This window comes from Gouania willdenowi, chromosome 21, assembly GCF_900634775.1.
Source record: "Gouania willdenowi chromosome 21, fGouWil2.1, whole genome shotgun sequence".
Taxonomy (NCBI): Eukaryota; Metazoa; Chordata; class Actinopteri; order Blenniiformes; family Gobiesocidae; genus Gouania; species Gouania willdenowi.
The window spans coordinates 11,799,158-11,817,470 of NC_041064.1; the positions used below are offsets into that span (position 1 = coordinate 11,799,158).

The following is an 18,313-nucleotide window of genomic DNA, read 5'->3' on the forward strand; positions in this document are numbered from 1 at the left end:
AGAATCGACAGACGCACAACTTGCCACTTGTTCCAAGGGTCCAGTGTATTTCCAGCAGCAAACGTCCTGCTTGGACACGCAGGCTCACCACTGCCTGATCTTTTTATCAAAAAAAAATTGATAGATTGCATTGAGACCAGTTTTGGATGAGATGTAAAGAGAGGCTTGTATTAGATTCACAAGACCAGACAAAGCAGCAACAAGAACAGATAAGGGTGGGAAGAGAGGGAGCAAAGTAAAATGCGACCGCCTTTGTCGAGTAGCAGTAGTTGCTGTGTCATGTATTGGATTATTACTGTATCTGTGTAATCTATTATAAATACTGGCTACATTTACATGAGAGCTTTAAATCAGAATGAAAGTTAAGTCCCCTAAAAAAATTACTTTGTGAACACCTCATTCCGAATGCAATTGGCCAATCTGAATTAAGTGGTTTTAAATCCGAACAGATTAATTCCGGTTGATCTGCGCATGCTCGTCCTGTCGCGATGACGCGCTGGTGACGCCATAATCCAGTTTGGCCGCCTGATGCAAGTGTTGGACTTTTTTTTTTTTTTTTTCTCGTCTGCACATGCTGTCAAAGGTCAACACTACAAGAAGTGCAATCATTATGAGACAGCGATGCATGTTTTGTTATTGCAATAAAATAAATTGATTTATTTTATTGCTTAATTGTGACCATCACCAGCCCTCCCTAAGGAAGGGTAAGGAATCTTTTATTATAGGGAGGATATAAAAAGGGAGAGCAGTGTTACACCTAAGTGGAGGGGGGAAAGGGAGCAGGGTGGAGCGACTCAAGGTAGGAAATAGAATAGGGTGGGGAAGAATAGATTATTTTACAGTGAGGGTGAGATGTGAAGTTGTAGAACATATTGTGCTTATTATGTTGTCACTATACTGGCTTGATTACACAAGTGTGAAGCTTGGCTATAAAGTTGGTGGCTGTGAACAGGGGGAATGAGTGATTGGTTGTACCTAAAGCAGGTATTTGGGATTAACGTGTCTAAAGTTAAGCCCAGTATGAGTTCTATCCCACATCCCAAGGCATGCCAGTGCATCGTAGACCAGTATATGTGCAAACCCAGGAACTGCCCCGGGCCCGCAGATGCAGCCAGGCCAGCAAAAAAATAGTTATTAACTGTGTCGGATGAGTCTTTTCTTTGTTTTTGGTCACAAGTTATTCTAATTTCTGATTTATAAGTGGATATTTTTCCATTAGTTCATAGATTTCAGATTACTTAGGATCTCCTACTTTGTATGGAGGTGCTTGTAGTTTAATTGGATACCTCTGTATAGAGTCTGGCTTGTTGTCCCTGGAATACACTGTAGATTATGTAGATTATGGCTCTGCTGCATGTTTCCCTCAGTGAATGAAAAGACTGAGGCACTGATTTTGTTTCATTTCTTGTCATTTTCAGCTTCTGTTTGTATTTACAGGTTTTGATATATTTACATTAAAGGCATATAGTTTGTAACACCATCCCACTCAATTGCTCCGTCTTGATATATCTTGTTTGTGATCTCTTTTTTTTACTGTTACTTTACAATATACAGTTGTTGATAGATGGGTTTCATATCTAAAAGTGAATATGTAAAACTCTAATGATTTTAGTAATAGCAGTGTAACACTACTTAATGACACGGAGTCATTTTATTTGTCAGCTTTGTGAATTTGCTAGTCTCACCACCTCCTCGCTCTCATTTTCTTTCTCACGTATTACATAAGCAGGCTGACATTCACACCACAGACTGCTGCTTTGCTCCGAGCTTGGAATCTAATCGACTATGGATCTATGCTCTTTGGATTTAATCATTCAGAAGATGTGAAGTGCAGAGAAGGGGAGGGGCATCAGCCTATAGCACTGTGAAGGAAGAGCCAAGATAAAATAATTGATCTTAACATCTCATCTTGGGGTAGATTTACAAGAAAATCTAGATATACATTCTCACAGAAATAGTTAGGATATTCAATACAATTTGAAACTGGTTCTTCTTTGACTTGTTTGGCTCAAGCACCCCATTCTCTTATTTCTGAATTTCAAGTACCCCCTTTGTCCAGATGCAACATTTTGCTCATACTATAAAATAAAAACAACTATAGAGCATAATGATGGAATGAATGAGTGCTAACTCGCATTTACCTCTAGGGGTACATGTACCCCCATTTGAGAAACACTGTATTAAAACACTTTTCATTGATACCATCTCTTTTGCCGAACGTGTGATTATAGGTCAGAATACTTCACTATTTGCCTTTTGTTATAACTCAGACACTACACTCTTATTTTCTAAGATGTGCAATTAGTTACCATGGTAACTGTGTTCCTCAGTTGAATAATGTGTTAAATGTCCGTAACTGTGAAGCAACACCTAGTAAACACACATTGTATTTAATGCTGCCTTTATAGTAAACTATAGGGTATAATAAATGTGAATGTTTATGTTCAGATATTCATTTATATTTACGTTGTGAATCTGTGTGTCCCACAGAAGCATGAGGATGAGGCAGTGGTGGACAGGGGGGGGACACGGTCCCAGCAAAGTACCAACTTCGAAGAGGAGGATCTTGAAGGTATACTGTATATGTGAATAGATGAGTAAACAGGAATGAAAACACAAAGCATGGAGAAGTGGAGTGCTGCTGCAGCTGAATCCGCCCACTCTGTCCTCGCTACTGCTGCTTTCCTCTTGAGAGCCTTTTTTTAAATAAGATAACAGCATGTGGGAGGCAGAAACTGCAGGAAAGGAGAGTTTACAACTGGATCAACCGCAAACACAATCTGGAAAATTATGCAGCGTTTGAAAGCACTTGGGGGTTTCTGCAGGTGGAGCAACAAGGAAAATAACATAGATATACAGTATCTTGTATAATTATTCTTTTGATTTCATTTTAAAAAAATCTAGTCTTAAGTTGGAAATTTGCTTTTCACGCATAAAACATTTGTTTTGTGTAAATGTTGAAAGGTAAACAAGATACAAGCAGGCATGTTTATGCCTATGCTACGAAGCTAGATAACTATATCCTGGATTAATCTCAGTTAGCAGGCTTCACTTAACCAAACATTCCCTGTCAGAGAGAAGCTGTCCTACAAAGGTCGATAACAACACGCTAATTTAAGCCTAGTGTTTTCAGCTTCGGTACGTGCACGCTTCCATAAAAGTCCATGAAAGGGGTGGAGATTGCAGCGTCTGACTCAACTCAACTTTATTTATATAGCGCAAATTACAACAAAGTCACCTCTGAGCGCTTAAAGTATAAAGTCCGTAGTAAGAAGGAAAGAAAGAACCCAACAAGATTCACATGAACAATCATTTAGCGACAGTGGGAAGAAAAAACTTTTTTATAGGAAGAAATCTCCAGCGGAACCAGGTTCAGAGGTGGTAGCATCCGCTTCTACTGGTTGGGGGTCTGACCAATCATCATTACAATGAAGAAACCTGGCAGACCGACTTTTTTTTTTTTTTTTTTTTAACAATGGAGGAGCAGCTTATCATCTTCAACAAATATAATGAATTTAAATTCATGATGACATCGAAGAGCAACAGTGTTAATGCAGCACGTACCAGGAGGGAAACTCTGTGAAGCCGTAAAAGTGTGAGAATATTTATGATCTTAATCCATTAAATGGGATGGTAAACGGACAGCGCTCTGATCACTTTCCCTTTATTACAGCACTCACGTTTTTTATTCAAGTAGACCTATTTATCACACACACACTGGGATGAGAGCACATTGTTTCACTGTAGTATGTTCCTGCTGATGTGGTCAGCCTCACTAGCGTATGAATGAATTCATCCTCCTGCGCATACAGAGACACAGGCATTATCAGCTGACTGTAGATCAGTCCATCAGATATAAATCTATATCTTTCCTAAAGGATGTCGTCAGTAAATGAAAGGATTGCATTTTTCCATTAATAATCTTTCTTTCCTAACCGCAGCTGTCAGATCTGCACCAACCAGGATCTTCTAACAATGGCCAGGTCGTTTTCTAAGAGAACTGATTGGTCAGGAGGCGGGGCTTTAGCACTAGCTAAGATCCTAGTCAGGGTCTGCAACCTTTACTCTCCAAAGAGCCATTTGGCCTCATCTCACCTGGATTAAAGTCCTTCCGTAGCCAAAACAATACCTTTTTAATGAAGACAACATAATGTATTAAATTATATCAGATAATGTTGTGTAAATATTTTTTTAGATAAAGTATTTGAAGGGCTACAAAAAATAACTTGAATTTGATAACACATAATGTCAGTCAACACATGCTAATTGCTAATTTCTTGCCACATATCAAGCATGCATATTTAACCGGCACATTGGCGGTTAAATTAATCTGTCCCCACACAATGAAAATTTATATTTACATCTGGAATAGTGTATTTGTTGGTTTAGTTATCTTACCAGGGATTAAAAACTTAAGGTTAGCCACAGGTGCAGGAAAGCTGATGGTCGTAGATGTTTGAGGAGGTGACGTAGGAAGGTGGTAGTTATTGCACAGTGATTTATTTTTAGGTTGGCAAATCGCGGGTTGCAGACACCCGTCCTAGCCAGAACAGAATCTGGTTCCGACCAGGTTTGTCTTTCTGCTTAAGTTACCATGGTGATTTAGTTTTATAAGACGTTAGCGAGCTTTGCATAGGACAGCACATACTGATTAAATCCCGGAAGTTAACAAGATAAGAGGTAATATTGCCTCGTAGCATACCTCCCCGAGGTTAGAAAATTCCGATAACCTGAACTTCACTATTGTTGAAAGTTTACTGTACAGTACAAAAATGAACATAGTGTCTAATCCAGTATTTTTTTGTTTTGTTGATCTGTTGCTCCATTTTCAGTGGTTACCACTACAAATCATGGTTATTTTAAATAAGTCTCCCTTAAAACAAAAGTGTTTAAATCCTTTCTTGGCCATTTGGATATTTTATCTCCAACTAATTTTTTATATAAAAAATCCTGAATTTTAAAACAATTTGTGAAAATACAGTAAATAAAACTAAAAAAAAGAGAAATTTAAAATAAATGAGTAAGGCATAAAGTCTTTAAATGGTCAAAAAGCGACTTAGGCACTTTTGAAGGGATTTTGGAATTGATGACACATGGGATTTCCTTCCTGTTCCAACCAGTACTCAAATCCAGTTCTTCCATAATGAGGCCCTAATACTGCACCACTTAGAACAACAACAAAATTGAATTGAGGACCAAAGAGTAGAAATGTGTCTCAAGATGTGATACTGATTGACCTTGAACTGATGTAATCAGGTATTTGTATCATTTGTGTCTTTCATAGAACAATAAAAAAAAGCTCACTTCTGTATCTTTGATACCAAAGGATAATATTTGCTTTGAGATTTGTTAATTCTATAAATAATAGCTTTTTTGCGCTGCTGATGTGTGACCATGGTGCTATGAGATTTATTGTTATGTTCTAATACTTTTGATTTCATTGTCATTTTTAAGCCCAGCATCATTTTGTAGCAAGTTTTGTGAATGCTAAATTCTGTTCTGCAGTACAGAGTGGGCTGTTTGTAGGAGAACAGATGAGCTTTTCAACTCACACTATCTTTGTACTGGCTTATTAAACAGAACATGTTATACATAGCACTGGAGAGCTGAAAAAAAACCTCATGAGTTCTCAGCTGTCATTCCAAATCAAAGATCTACAAAAATGGGAATCCCAATCTATTAAATATATAAAGGTTGCACCAAACCTCTCGTTTGCACACATGCACATTGACAGTTCTGAACCCCCTTTTGAATATTGTGTCCCCAGGCCACAGGACGCTTTACATCGGGGTCCATGTTCCCCTGGGCAGTACCCGGAACCGCAGCCATCGCAGGCATCGTCATCATGGCAACAGACACTTGAAGAAGAGTCGGGATCGAGCCCCACCTTTGGTCGAAGGAAGAGAGTCTCCCGTTTACGGTACTTCCACCAGTCACTGACTCACATTATGCTTCACATAGAGCTGGGCTATCAAAGAGTCACAGTCCAGCATGGTTTAAATGCTATCCTGAAACAAGTGCATGCTAATATGCAAGTGTATCTTTGCTTTATAGTTGATAATGTACTTTCTCTTCTGATCAGGGGTTGTGTTGTCGTGCATGGGCCATTTAATCTTAAACACAACTGCAGCCCTCAAGGACTAAAGTTTGGAAATTATTTATTTCTAACATGCAAACAATGAGGGAAAAAAGCAAATTCATTGTCTTAAAATAAAATTATGTTGGCTTAAATCAATTAGATTTATTGTCTTAACAAATTTAATTGATCTAAGTCAGTGTTACCCAGACTTTATTGCGCCATGTACCCTTTAGCCTTTAATTGTTATGGCAAGTACCCCTTAGCTCATGTTATACATTATTTATTTATGTCTGCAGGCTCGTCTAAACTGTTTCCTGTGTCTTGTCCAACAATAACCTTGAATTTAGGCCTTTTTATTAATTAATTGTTGAGGTTTTGCCCGTTTTAGAATTTCAACTTCACCTTTTGGTGTATTTTAAAGAGATTTTGTGCCACAAATTATTAATGATGGATGAAAGAAAAGTCTGTGTGGATGAAAAATCTATAATATTAAAAGTTAAAAAACAAACTGACAAATGTTTTGTTTACCTCCTGAGAGGTGTTCAAGTACTTCTAGGGGTACATGTACCCCAGGTTGGGAACCACTGATCTAAGTCAACACAAATTTGTTTTTTAAGACAAGTTTTGATATTTATTTTTAAAGTAATGTCAACTTTTTATTATGTGTGTGTACATACAGTACATGTATACAGGGTAACATACATATGTTTAACACAGCTACCACAGAGGCTTGTGCTAACTAAGTAATATGATGTTCTGTTGGCAGACACTCCCTCCCAAAGAGTGCAGTTCCTGCTCGGTGCTGAGGATGACGATGAGGAGCACATTCCTCATGATCTCTTTACTGAGATGGATGAGATCTGTGTGAGGGAAGGAGATGATTCTGAATGGAGAGAAAGTGCCAGGTAGAGTAGAACCTCAGTGTCCACACACAGACATGATCTCTAGGTTATTACTGAAAGCTCTGATTGAATGGGCTGTGGTGATCCCACTTTCCCTGATTGGACTTTTGCCATTTAAATAATTGCTGTTCATTGTTGTAAATAAAATGTTACACATTGTAATTGTGTCAATTTTTTTTACTGGTATTAAGACTTCAGACTTATGCTTCTCTGTAAATGGAGTACATTAGACAGCTTTTATTTACATTGATCTGGTAATGAAAGGCAATAAGGGAAGGGGAATCATTAAGTGAAGCAAAGAGAGAGAGAGAGATGGGAGCTACATGTGGGGAGATTGACTATGAGAGCATGATTACTGCAGCAGGAACAGATGGCCAGCTGGGTGTCCGTCTGCTGCCTCTCCTGACAGCGACTCCAACTTCTCTTACAGGTGGTTGAAGTTTGAGGAGGATGTGGAAGATGGAGGAGAGCGCTGGAGTAAACCCTATGTGGCCACGCTGTCTCTACACAGTTTGTTTGAGCTGCGCAGCTGCATTATCAACAGCACCGTACTGCTGGACATGAGGGCAAATACCATCGATGAGATCGCAGGTAGTTGCAAATCACAAGTAGAAAATGAATAGTGGGATTCTGATTATTTTTTCTTCTTTTTCTTTTATTTAAACAATTAAGGAAACAGATTAAGGCCAATTTTGATGGAGAAAATAATTTGGTGGAAATGTCGGGAATAACGTCAAAATGGAATAAAGTCGAAATGTCGGGAATAAAGTTGACATTTTGAGATTGGATCTATTCCGCTTCTGTAGATTTGTCTTTATTAGCAAACCTTCGACTTATATCACTATTAGAGATGTCCCGATACAACTTTTTCATTTCCAATACGATACAGGTATTGCAGCCTTGAGTTCGTCCGATACCGATATTGAGCCGATATCAGCATGAATCATACAAAACCTTCAAAATAACATCTACAATATTCTACAATTAAATAAAATAAAGAAAAAATGAATTGGGGAAAGAAAAAAAAAAATTGGAGAATCCGGAAAGTTGAATCCGGTATCGGATCGGGACACCCCGAATCTCTATATTGTATTTTGAGTTTATTTTTGAAATTTCCACTTTAATTTCGTCTTTTCGATTCTTTATTCTTGATTGGCCCAAAACATTTTTCTTCATCAAAATTGCCCATAATCCGCTTCCGTAAACAATTAAAAAGCATATTTAAGTCTACATTTGAAACCATTGATCTTGAATTCTGACTATATAATAATCCATTTTATTAGACATGATTTTAGATCATCAGGAGTTATACTCACCACTGGGAGATGAGCTTCGCCAGAGAGTGCGTGAAACGTTATTGAAGCCGCACCATCACCAGAACCAGAAGAAACTGGCCAATCGTCTGCCCATTGTTCGCTCCCTTGCTGACATGGGCCGACGTGCATCAGAGCTCCACCTGGATAAAAACGGTGAGCAGTCAGACATTTAATGAGAATTTTTAAAGTATCAATTTAGTCTTGGTCAATCAACAGAGATCGGATTTAGTCAGTCACATTTTAGTGTTTTAGTTTAGTTTAAATTCATTCTGTGGAAATCTAACTTTCATTTTAGTCTTTCTCAGTAATTTGACAGTTTTGTTATACTCTAATAGAATTTGCAAAATGATATTTGCCATGGCAATAAAAACTCCACTCTAAGCATACCTTGTCTGATTATGTGATTAGTCATTTAAACTGAAAATGTACCACATCACTCTTCTAACCGTCTGTTAGAAAAAGTGCAATACATAATTGTTATTCACAAGTTCTTGATTATTTTCTGTGTATTTGAACAAATGACTTACAGCTTAGATGAAAAACAGCTTTAATTGTAAGCGTTCAAGTCACCATAATTAATTGGTTAAAAAGGGAAAAAGATCATTTGGCATTGAGGATGGTTGAGTCTGTCATCCATCATCACGTTTTTACTCAGCAGAGATTTTGTTTGGATTTTTGTTTCCAGTACTTCTCAAATTTACATTTTTGTCATAAAATACTTGATAAAGATGAGACACAGGGTGGTCGACGAAAAGTTTCCGTTAAAGTTTTAGTTTGAAAAATGAACACCGTATCAGTCATCTCAGCATAGGCTTCATTTTAGCGTTCATATGCAGTTTCTTGCACAATCTACACAATATAAACACACATTAGATGCATTATGGACTACCTTTAACCACCTGTTCACTTTCTCCTACACAGATCAAGTGTTCCCTTGTCTCTGAATGAATACATTGTTTAAATCTGATCTAAATTCTTCTAGAACTTGTATTTGGAAGTGATTTGTGTTGGCCCTTTTTTACTGCCTCACTCAGGTCAGATGACGTCCTCCTCACCCTTTCACTTAGCGAGTCCTGATTCCAAAAGAGACTTGAGCAGAGACAACAGTTCAGTGGACTTCAGCAAGGTATTGCGTGCTTTTTTTTTAATAAGGTGTGTTAAAATCAACATGCCGCTATCAGTACCGTTTGTTTATACTTGTTTACAAAATGTACTTCTCAAATCTTTGTAGAAAATGAACACGAAATGAAATATACTGCATAAAAATATGCTTAGTTTGTTTATCGGCTTTGATAAATACCTTTTCTGGTAACAACAATAAAGATATACAATATTACAACAGTACATGGGAATATTTGACATTGAAAACTCAATCTGATGCATAGAAGCAGGCTTTTACTTAATTGTGTGTGGCCGACGCTGGTGTTTTTATTAAAAGGTCACCTTTTAAGGTCATAGGATTACAACCATGGTAAATGAATGTACTGTACATAAACGTATACGACTTTAATCTGGTGTCTGGATCAGGGTTTGAGCTTTTTGATTTTTTTTCTCTTTTCTCAGAAACAATTGTGAATATGTATTAGAGAACTGCCCATTTGTTTTAGCTTAATCATAAAAATAAGTCTTTTTTTTTTTTTCCAATTTATGTTATTAATTAGGTGTCTTTTGGAATATAATTTATTTTCTCTCATTTTCAATTAAATTAAGTGATTAAATACTATCACTATTGACAGTAATATACCATGATTGAATGGGATGGACTCATCAATGAGTACAGATTTATTGTGAGTAAATGTAGATACTGTACAATCAAAGGTATGTATTTTTCTCTCAGTAAGTGACGGCTCACAGAATGTTTTGTAATGGCTGAAACATAAATTTTCATTCTTCCTTCATGCATCTGTGATTTGTTATCTTTCATTACACTCAAAGCTGGAACAGCTGGATTAGGCCAAACACCCAGTACTAAAATCTGTATCACTAAAACTCACTCAAGTTATTTTTCTTTTCGTAAAGAACAATAACAAAAGAAGTACGCAATGAAGACTTTTAATGTGATATCTTGAAAACTCCACGTTCACTTTTTTGTTTTTTTTTTAGATAGATCTCCATTTCATGAAGAAAATCCCTGTTGGAGCGGAGGCCTGTAATGTTCTGGTTGGGGAGCTGGAATGCCTGAACAAGCCAGTGGTGGCGTTTGTGCGCCTCTCCCCCGCCATCCTGCTCACTGGGCTGACTGAAGTACCAATCGCCACAAGGTTACTACAGGCTGTGACTCTTGATATCTCTTAAAGTGTCTTGTTATTTTCATTTATTCAGAAACCGTCTGATTTCAGTGATTTGTAGCTTGTTAAACAGTCGGTGAATGATTTGTGCTTTTCTCTTTAGGTTTTTGTTTATTCTTTTAGGACCTCTAGGCAGAGGGCCTCAGTATCATGAGATTGGGAGATCCATTGCAACGCTAATGACTGATGAGGTAAAAAAAATAAAGCACATAAATGGCACTTTATCATCAAAAAAGGTGGATTCAGTCGTGTTTAGATATAAGATTTATGAGTATTGATACAGGTTGCTAAATTTTCTCACGCATTCATTATTTTGGTATCAGTGTTTGTTTTGATGACAAAATAATTTGTTTTAAGTATTATGTTTTCATTTATTGTTATAGGCTATCCCTAAAAACTTCATAAAGTTTGGGATTTGATATATGCCTACAGTAGATGGTTTTCTTTTATATATACTTGTAATTGGCAAAATTCGACTTGACCAAATGTGTAGAGGATTGAGTAAAACGACCTAAATCATATTAATGTACCACTTTAGTCTTAATGCTAACAGCCCTATGTCTATTTTGTCACCCACTTCTAATTGGCTCATTTAACTATGCACTTTTACTTACTCTTACTTTAAAATGTAGCTGTGATTGGATGGAATTTGTTCTGGTTGGATTTAGCCTTAAAGAACATGATAAATTCTATCAATCGATCAATCAATCGTCCAACCAACCAACCGATTAACCAATTGTCCAACCAACCGATTATCCAATCGTCCAATCAATCAATCTTTCTTGAGTAGTTTTGTTGCAAGTGTTATTAGTTCCTTCCTTCCGCCCCGTCACTGCGTCGCTGTATCCCTCTCCCCCAAAACAGTCTTGAATTTGACAAAACAACATTTGTCTTCAAAAGAAGACATTCTTAAGAATGAAAATTAAATAAATAAATAAATTGATTAACTGTAAAATTAAAATGCTGTGTTTGGATGTGGAGGGACCAGGGATGATGATGCTAATACGTTTTGTAAGGGCGTTGACACTGTCCCAGTTTGCATTTAGACTTGGGGTTTGTTTCTCATTAAGTTGAAAATGTTTCTCTCAAAAATAGGACCTAAATAATAGGACTGAAACCATCAGTAGATTCATCCAACAGTGGCTCCTGATTCTGTTTAGTCACTGACCAATAACAGTGATGTGTACTGGATGGGTTTTACCTTACATTCGCTGACATTTTCTGCCACTTCTCTTGTATTGTCCCAGTAAATATCATTATAGAAATGGTTTTATCAAGTGTTTTGTGTTCAAATCTGCCTGTGGGTTCACATACAAACAGGCATCTGTCAAAGCTGAGGGAAAAGGGATTGGACTTGTTATAAATGTCAGTATGTGGTGAGATTTGTTGCAGTGATTTTTGCATAAATTCACAGTCTCAGTGACTTAAGTGACAGGACACTTCTTAGTGAGGAAAACAATGATGTTGACTGTTAGTCAGCGCTTGTGTCTTCATTTGTATTTGTCACAACTGTGGAGGAGTTTTAAACACTTACAAAACACTTAACGAGATGGATTGTGAAATAACAGCATATAGAGAGATAAGGAGAAAGTTACTAACACAACCAATCCTGTTTTTAAATTTGCAGGTTTTTCACGATGTTGCATATAAAGCTAAGGACCGAAATGATCTGATTGCTGGGATTGACGAATTTCTTGATCAAGTAACAGTTTTGCCTCCAGGAGAGTGGGACCCATCTATTCGAATAGAGCCACCAAAGAATGTACCGTCTCAGGTCAGTTAGCGGATCACCTGCACACTATTTACTAAAGGTAGACAACATTTTATGCAGCTAAAACTGATTGTTTATTAGGAAAAAAGAAAGAAAACTAGCATGCTACCGAACGGATTAATAGAAACTGATGATGAAGAAAATGATGGCCATGGGGGTCCAGAACTGCAGCGTACTGGAAGGTAAAACTGTTTAATCCAATTCATTTTAACTTGTGCAAAATGAGTGAATCCCTTAATATTTGATTACCAGCATGTTGCACCTGAAAAGCCATATTCAGCAGACAGAAGATGTGAAAGTGTTGGATTTAATCAGTCGAGTGTGGCTGGATCTAGATGTTCTTTTTTATTAAACAGGGAAACACTCGTATTTATACTCTGTTATGCACTGTCAGGCTCTTTTTTTACTGGTCAGCCTTTTCCTGGTGAATTTTTGGCACATTACTGTCATAGTCACTGCTCGCATGCATGGTGCAACCACATTTAATTGGGGGAATTTGTGAGATCTTGAACTTTTAGAGGCTTTAAATTTTAAAGCCTCTAAAAGTTCAAGATCTCACAAATTCAAGATCTCACAAATGTTTTAAAGTTCAAAACATTTGTCACTTGAACTGATGCCAGACCTCATTCTTAAGAAAACAGCACAGACGTTGGGTGAGTTTATAGTTTGACGTCTTTTGTGCACAGCAGGAAATCTGACGGCATAATAGCAAATTACTCCATCTCATGTATTGCTTTGTGCATTGTTTTATGCTGTTAAATTAAGGTTTCTATAGGATTTTTTTTACAATAACATTGCTGTTTCGTTTTGCGGGATTTTGAACTTTAAATTCTGAACAACTGGTTTACTAAGCCTTCAGAAAATAAAAGATTACAAAGATTACTACAGGTATATATCAAAATTTTAAATGTCTTAGAGATTAAGTGCGTATATATACAAATACATTTTAAATGATCTTCATGCATATGTATATGATATCATAATTTAACTAAAAATTAGGCTTGGACAGAATATAATTTATTGCATAGTGTGTTGCTGAAAAGATTTGTGAGTAGAACCTTGGTTTGAGGTTGTAGTTATGAAGTGGTTTCCATAGAAACACTGTTGCTGCAGATCTGTGTTTGCAGCGAGGCTGGAATTGAACATGTGGGAGCAGACAGGAAAATAAGCGGTTTTGTTTCAAAATAATGTATTAATTATCAAAAATGCTCATTATTAATAGATTATCACATTATAATTTATGTAAATGTGTGTTTGTTGTGTTGCATTGTAAAAGAATGGGACTATGCACAGCAGACGTGGGCAACAGGCAGCGCGGGGACCACATGCAGCCCACGATCTAATTTAAGCCGACACACAAAATGACTCCCAAAAAAAACCACAGAATTCACAAAGGACAACATAAATATAAAAATATATATAACACACAATATGACTACAAAGATGCACAAAAAACCTGACAAATATATAAAACGGCAACAAATTATACAAGAAAGACTCCATAAACACAATCTGATATCAGAAATACACAAAATGACAGACTCAAAGAACGCCCAAGACGACTACAAAAATAACAGAAAACTACCCAAAAATGAATCCAAAAATACAAAATGATTACAAAAATACACAAAAGACAACATGCATAAATAAAATGACCCCAAAACACACATTACTGTAAAAATACACAAAAAACGAACCCTAAAAAATATATAAAATGGCAAAACTGCATAAAAATGATTTCAAAAACACAATCTGATATCAGAAATACACAGAATGACAGAGGAAAAAACACCCAAGACGCTACAAAAATGACTGAAAAATAGACAAAACTACACAAACGTGACTCCAAAGATGTAAAATGAGAACAAAAAACAAAAATGATTTGGTCTTCCCTGTATTAATGCTCAGATCAGTCTCTATTCTAAATGCTAACTAATGTTGCAAATGTAGCCGTTGGCCTTGATTTAGATGTGATAGACGTTGCCCATTCCTGACGTACAGTATAAATAAACACATCTAGAAGCTGAATGAATAAATATTGGATCTGTTTCTTCCACAGGTGGTTTGGTGGTCTGTTTCTAGACATCAAGCGTAAGGCCCCTCACTACCTGTCTGATTACACTGATGCCATCAGTCTGCAGTGTGTGGCCTCTTTTCTTTTCCTCTACTGCGCCTGTATGTCTCCTGTCATCACCTTTGGAGGATTACTGGGCGAGGCAACAGAAGGACGCATAGCAAGTCTCCCATGTTTTATATTAAACATCATTAATAATAAACCGTAGTGATGAAATCAAAATGTTTTTTTCCATAGAGTGCCATTGAGTCTCTGTTCGGAGCCTCTCTGACAGGAATAGCTTATTCCCTGTTTGCTGGGCAGCCCCTCACTATACTGGGAAGCACTGGGCCTGTGCTTGTGTTTGAGAAGATTTTGTTCAAATTCTGCAAGTATGTATGGTTTGACTTTTTCTTGTCAGACTTAAAAGATCCAAGCTGGGAAAAAAAACTATGTGGCTGTGTTCAAAATGACATACTCCTTACTATGCACTACAAACTCAATGAGTATATACTATACTGTCTACTATATACTATTAGTATGGATAGGAGGATTAGGATGATGAGCGTTCCCAAGATGCATTTCGAACCAACGACAAAAACCTGCGTCAGACTGAGGCTTAATATCTCCGTAGATTCTCCACCTTTGAAAGTTCTGAAAATATTTAAAGTGAGAAAGTGACCAAGTAGAATATCAACATGTGCTCATTTTATTCATAAAACTTGTGGAAACGCATTACATTCTGACATTTTGGAGATTTTCAGAGACCCACCATTGTGCTACTGAGCAAATTTCCAGTTAACTTCAAAACAAGAGCCCTATTTACAAAAGTGTGAAAAAGACTAATGGAAGACAAGAAGAGATGCTTTTATTTTGAAAAAGAGAACGTTTGACTTTTAGCTTGAAGCTGGTGTCATGTACTGAGCGCGCATCGTACTGAGATTGTATATGTGCATATATACACTACCGAAAAATGAATTTTTGCTATAAAAATAATGCATTTTTGTTTATTTTTGTTTCCATAGTGAACGGAGACGTGTTTTATTTGTTTATTGGATGATGTTAGGGTTATAATTTCAGTACGGAGGTAAAATCCACCATGCATACTTAAAAAAGATGTCGCCTTATAGTATACATCCCTGTATTTCTCGCCTACTCAATCTTTCCATACTATCTAATGTGAACACACTATATACTCATTTTGATGTCAGACTCAGTATGAATAATACGTTGGCATGTGATTTCGAACACAGCCTGTGTGGACATTGCATTTATACATTATGTAATTTTTTCAAGTCACATCTTTTAATGTTGATCAGTTTGCAGATTATGTTGACATGAAGCATTTCATTTAAAAAAATTATATGTGTTTTTTGAATCAATACATTTCTGATGGTGAATAATCACTTGTGTTAATCCCTCTCAGGGAGTATGGCTTGTCCTATCTGTCCCTGAGAACGTGCATTGGTCTGTGGACTGCACTCCTGTGTATTTTCCTGGTGGCCACAGATGCCAGCTCCCTCGTTTGTTACATCACACGTTTCACCGAGGAAGCCTTCGCCTCTCTCATTTGCGTTATCTTTATATACGAAGCCCTGGAGAAACTCATCTACTTAGGAGACCATTATCCCTTCAACAAAAACAACAACCTGGAGAAGCTCACCATGTACTCGTGAGTGAATGTGTGTGTGTTTTAAAAACTGTCTGAATGTGATGCTATAGAGTCATGGAAGTGTAATTACTGGAGACACATTTCCTGGAGGTACCACAAATCCCCCTCATAGATGAGGGATTATTAACTTACGCAGATGTTCGTGTCTCACCACAGATGTTCGTGCGTTGAGCCCGCTGACCCCTCCAACCGCACCCTGAAGTATTGGGAGATCAACAATGTCACTCCAGCAGAAATTTATTGGGAAGCCTTGGAGGTCAAGGTATAGTAGCCTACCAACATGAATTAGAAAGCCTTCAATTCAGCAAACAAGAATAAAATACCCTTAAATTAAATCTTATGTATAGCCTCTATGTGACACGCCCAGTCTGCAGCACATTGAACTCTAGAGTAATACAAGAGAGCAAAAAGGGATTCATTCAGATTTTCCACCTTAAAGTGGCACGCTCTTCCAGATGGAGGAAGCTGTGCAAAGGAGATTAAGAGTATTTGGGTGGGATTATATTGGATTACTCAAACGGCGCAACAAATTACTGCAAAAACACGTTTTTAGTCTGAGTAAAGTTTTTAATGGAAGTTAAAAAAAAAAAAACCAGACACTTCTATTAATAACCAGTGTGTGTGTCCACTCTGTATTTTATTGTGTTTGTTCAGGCCTGCATTGAAAAGCGAGGAGAGTTTGTGGGCAGTGCGTGTGGCCCTAAAGGCCCCTATGTTCCAGATGTTCTCTTCTGGTGTGTCATCCTCTTCTTTTCCACTGTCCTCATGTCAGCTTTCCTCAAAGAGTTCAAGTTCAGCAATTACTTTCCCACCAAGGTAACTGCATCACTTCTACTGTCTGTGTGTGTGTGTGTGTGTGTGCTTAGACTACATGTAAACACGTGGCCCTCAGATGATGATGGTGTTATTCTGCCCTCTAGTGGTGAACTCTGTAGACTGCGTGGTTAGGCTTCCTGCTAGTGTATTTGTCTTTGTCAGCTTTTTTAATATAGACCCTTTCCAAAAAATTAGAATATCATGTAAAAGTTGTTTAATTTCCATAATTCCATTCAAAAAGTTAAACTTTCATAGATTATAGATTCAGGGCCAAACTCACTCCTCTGTAAGGCAGGAGGAGGCCACACCCTCTTTTAAAAGCACATTGCAGCTCTGCCTCTGCCCCCATTTTACATGTTTGCGCATGCGCAGTCAGTTCCCCAAGATGAAAACCATTTACGTAAAAAGACAGCTCTCTACGCTGCCTTTGACGTAACCGTGCAATGCTAAATGCTATACATACCTTCAGAGTGCATTAGTGAATTGATCCAGCATGGCTGCCGCAGCTGCTACGTTCTCTTGCTAGTGGGCGGGATAACACTACAGTCAGGATGACAGCGTTAGAAACTTTTTTTTGAGGAAAAACGACAGCTTTTAAAAGATGGGAGACCAACACCTGAGCTACCAGATCTTCAGCAAAGGTAAGGTCAGAAAATTGTTGGTATTTTCCACAGTGAATGGAACAATAGGAAGGATTGGCTTTGTGGATCACTGAGGCTGTTCTGAGTTGTTGTTGTTGTCTTTTTCTCCGTGTTTCTGTGTTTCCAACACAAACGGATGCGCTGCCGTGTCATGAGATATATTTTGTTGGGAGAGTATGGAGACTATATTAAATAATTGCTTGTGTTTCTTTAATGGTGTTTTACGATGTTGATTTTGTTTGATTAACACTCGCCAGCAGAAGCATATGAAATTGTCATTGGTGGTCTCGATTTGCAAAGTGCCTACCCAACCCTAGTGATCATGGCACGTCACTGGAGGCAAGGAACATTTTTTTTTTTTTATGTGGAAATGTTTCCGGGGACCCCTCATTAGGTGCACCATCCGTCCCCCTCCCATCGCCAAAACCACGCGAAACAGCGACCAAACTGCCAAAAAAATTAGGCAAATAATCACTGACTCCTACAATCAGAGCCGACCAGATTTAGGGCCACAATTACTGCAATATACAACTACACAAAAAAAAAAAAATTTTAAGTTACTACTTTGTATGGACTCATTTCATAATACAGAGGAAAACTCTATACCTAATTTAAAAAAATAAAATAAAATTTGTTAATAAATATTTCATGAGTAATATAGTTATCGTCAAATTATTTTTGGCATTAGAAAATAATTATTCACATTTACAGATATTGTACTTGATGTGAGTGATAACACGTGTTATAAAGGCTATTTCGCACAATTGGTGTGCCT

At 37.4% G+C, this 18,313-nt stretch overlaps 1 protein-coding gene and 1 long non-coding RNA gene across 4 annotated transcripts in view; one reads left to right on the forward strand and one right to left on the reverse strand.

Annotated features, from left to right (window-relative positions):
- LOC114454626 (uncharacterized) overlaps positions 1–17,305 on the reverse strand; it is a 28,314-nt gene extending 11,009 nt beyond the window's left edge. The window contains exon 1 of the long non-coding RNA XR_003672561.1: positions 17,174–17,305. This is a non-coding gene — a long non-coding RNA (uncharacterized LOC114454626). The remainder of the gene's footprint in view (positions 1–17,173) is intronic.
- slc4a10b (solute carrier family 4 member 10b) overlaps positions 1–18,313 on the forward strand; it is a 30,866-nt gene that overhangs the window by 3,997 nt on the left and 8,556 nt on the right. For all 3 annotated transcript variants that reach the window (XM_028435170.1, XM_028435169.1, XM_028435171.1), the window contains 15 exons: positions 2,491–2,572; positions 5,768–5,920; positions 6,846–6,984; positions 7,412–7,572; positions 8,265–8,450; positions 9,332–9,423; positions 10,401–10,558; positions 10,689–10,776; positions 12,213–12,359; positions 12,438–12,538; positions 14,416–14,590; positions 14,668–14,801; positions 15,836–16,081; positions 16,238–16,343; positions 16,736–16,897. In XM_028435170.1, coding sequence (XP_028290971.1) covers positions 2,491–2,572; positions 5,768–5,920; positions 6,846–6,984; positions 7,412–7,572; positions 8,265–8,450; positions 9,332–9,423; positions 10,401–10,558; positions 10,689–10,776; positions 12,213–12,359; positions 12,438–12,538; positions 14,416–14,590; positions 14,668–14,801; positions 15,836–16,081; positions 16,238–16,343; positions 16,736–16,897 — 2,130 coding nt within the window. The remainder of the gene's footprint in view (positions 1–2,490; positions 2,573–5,767; positions 5,921–6,845; positions 6,985–7,411; positions 7,573–8,264; positions 8,451–9,331; positions 9,424–10,400; positions 10,559–10,688; positions 10,777–12,212; positions 12,360–12,437; positions 12,539–14,415; positions 14,591–14,667; positions 14,802–15,835; positions 16,082–16,237; positions 16,344–16,735; positions 16,898–18,313) is intronic.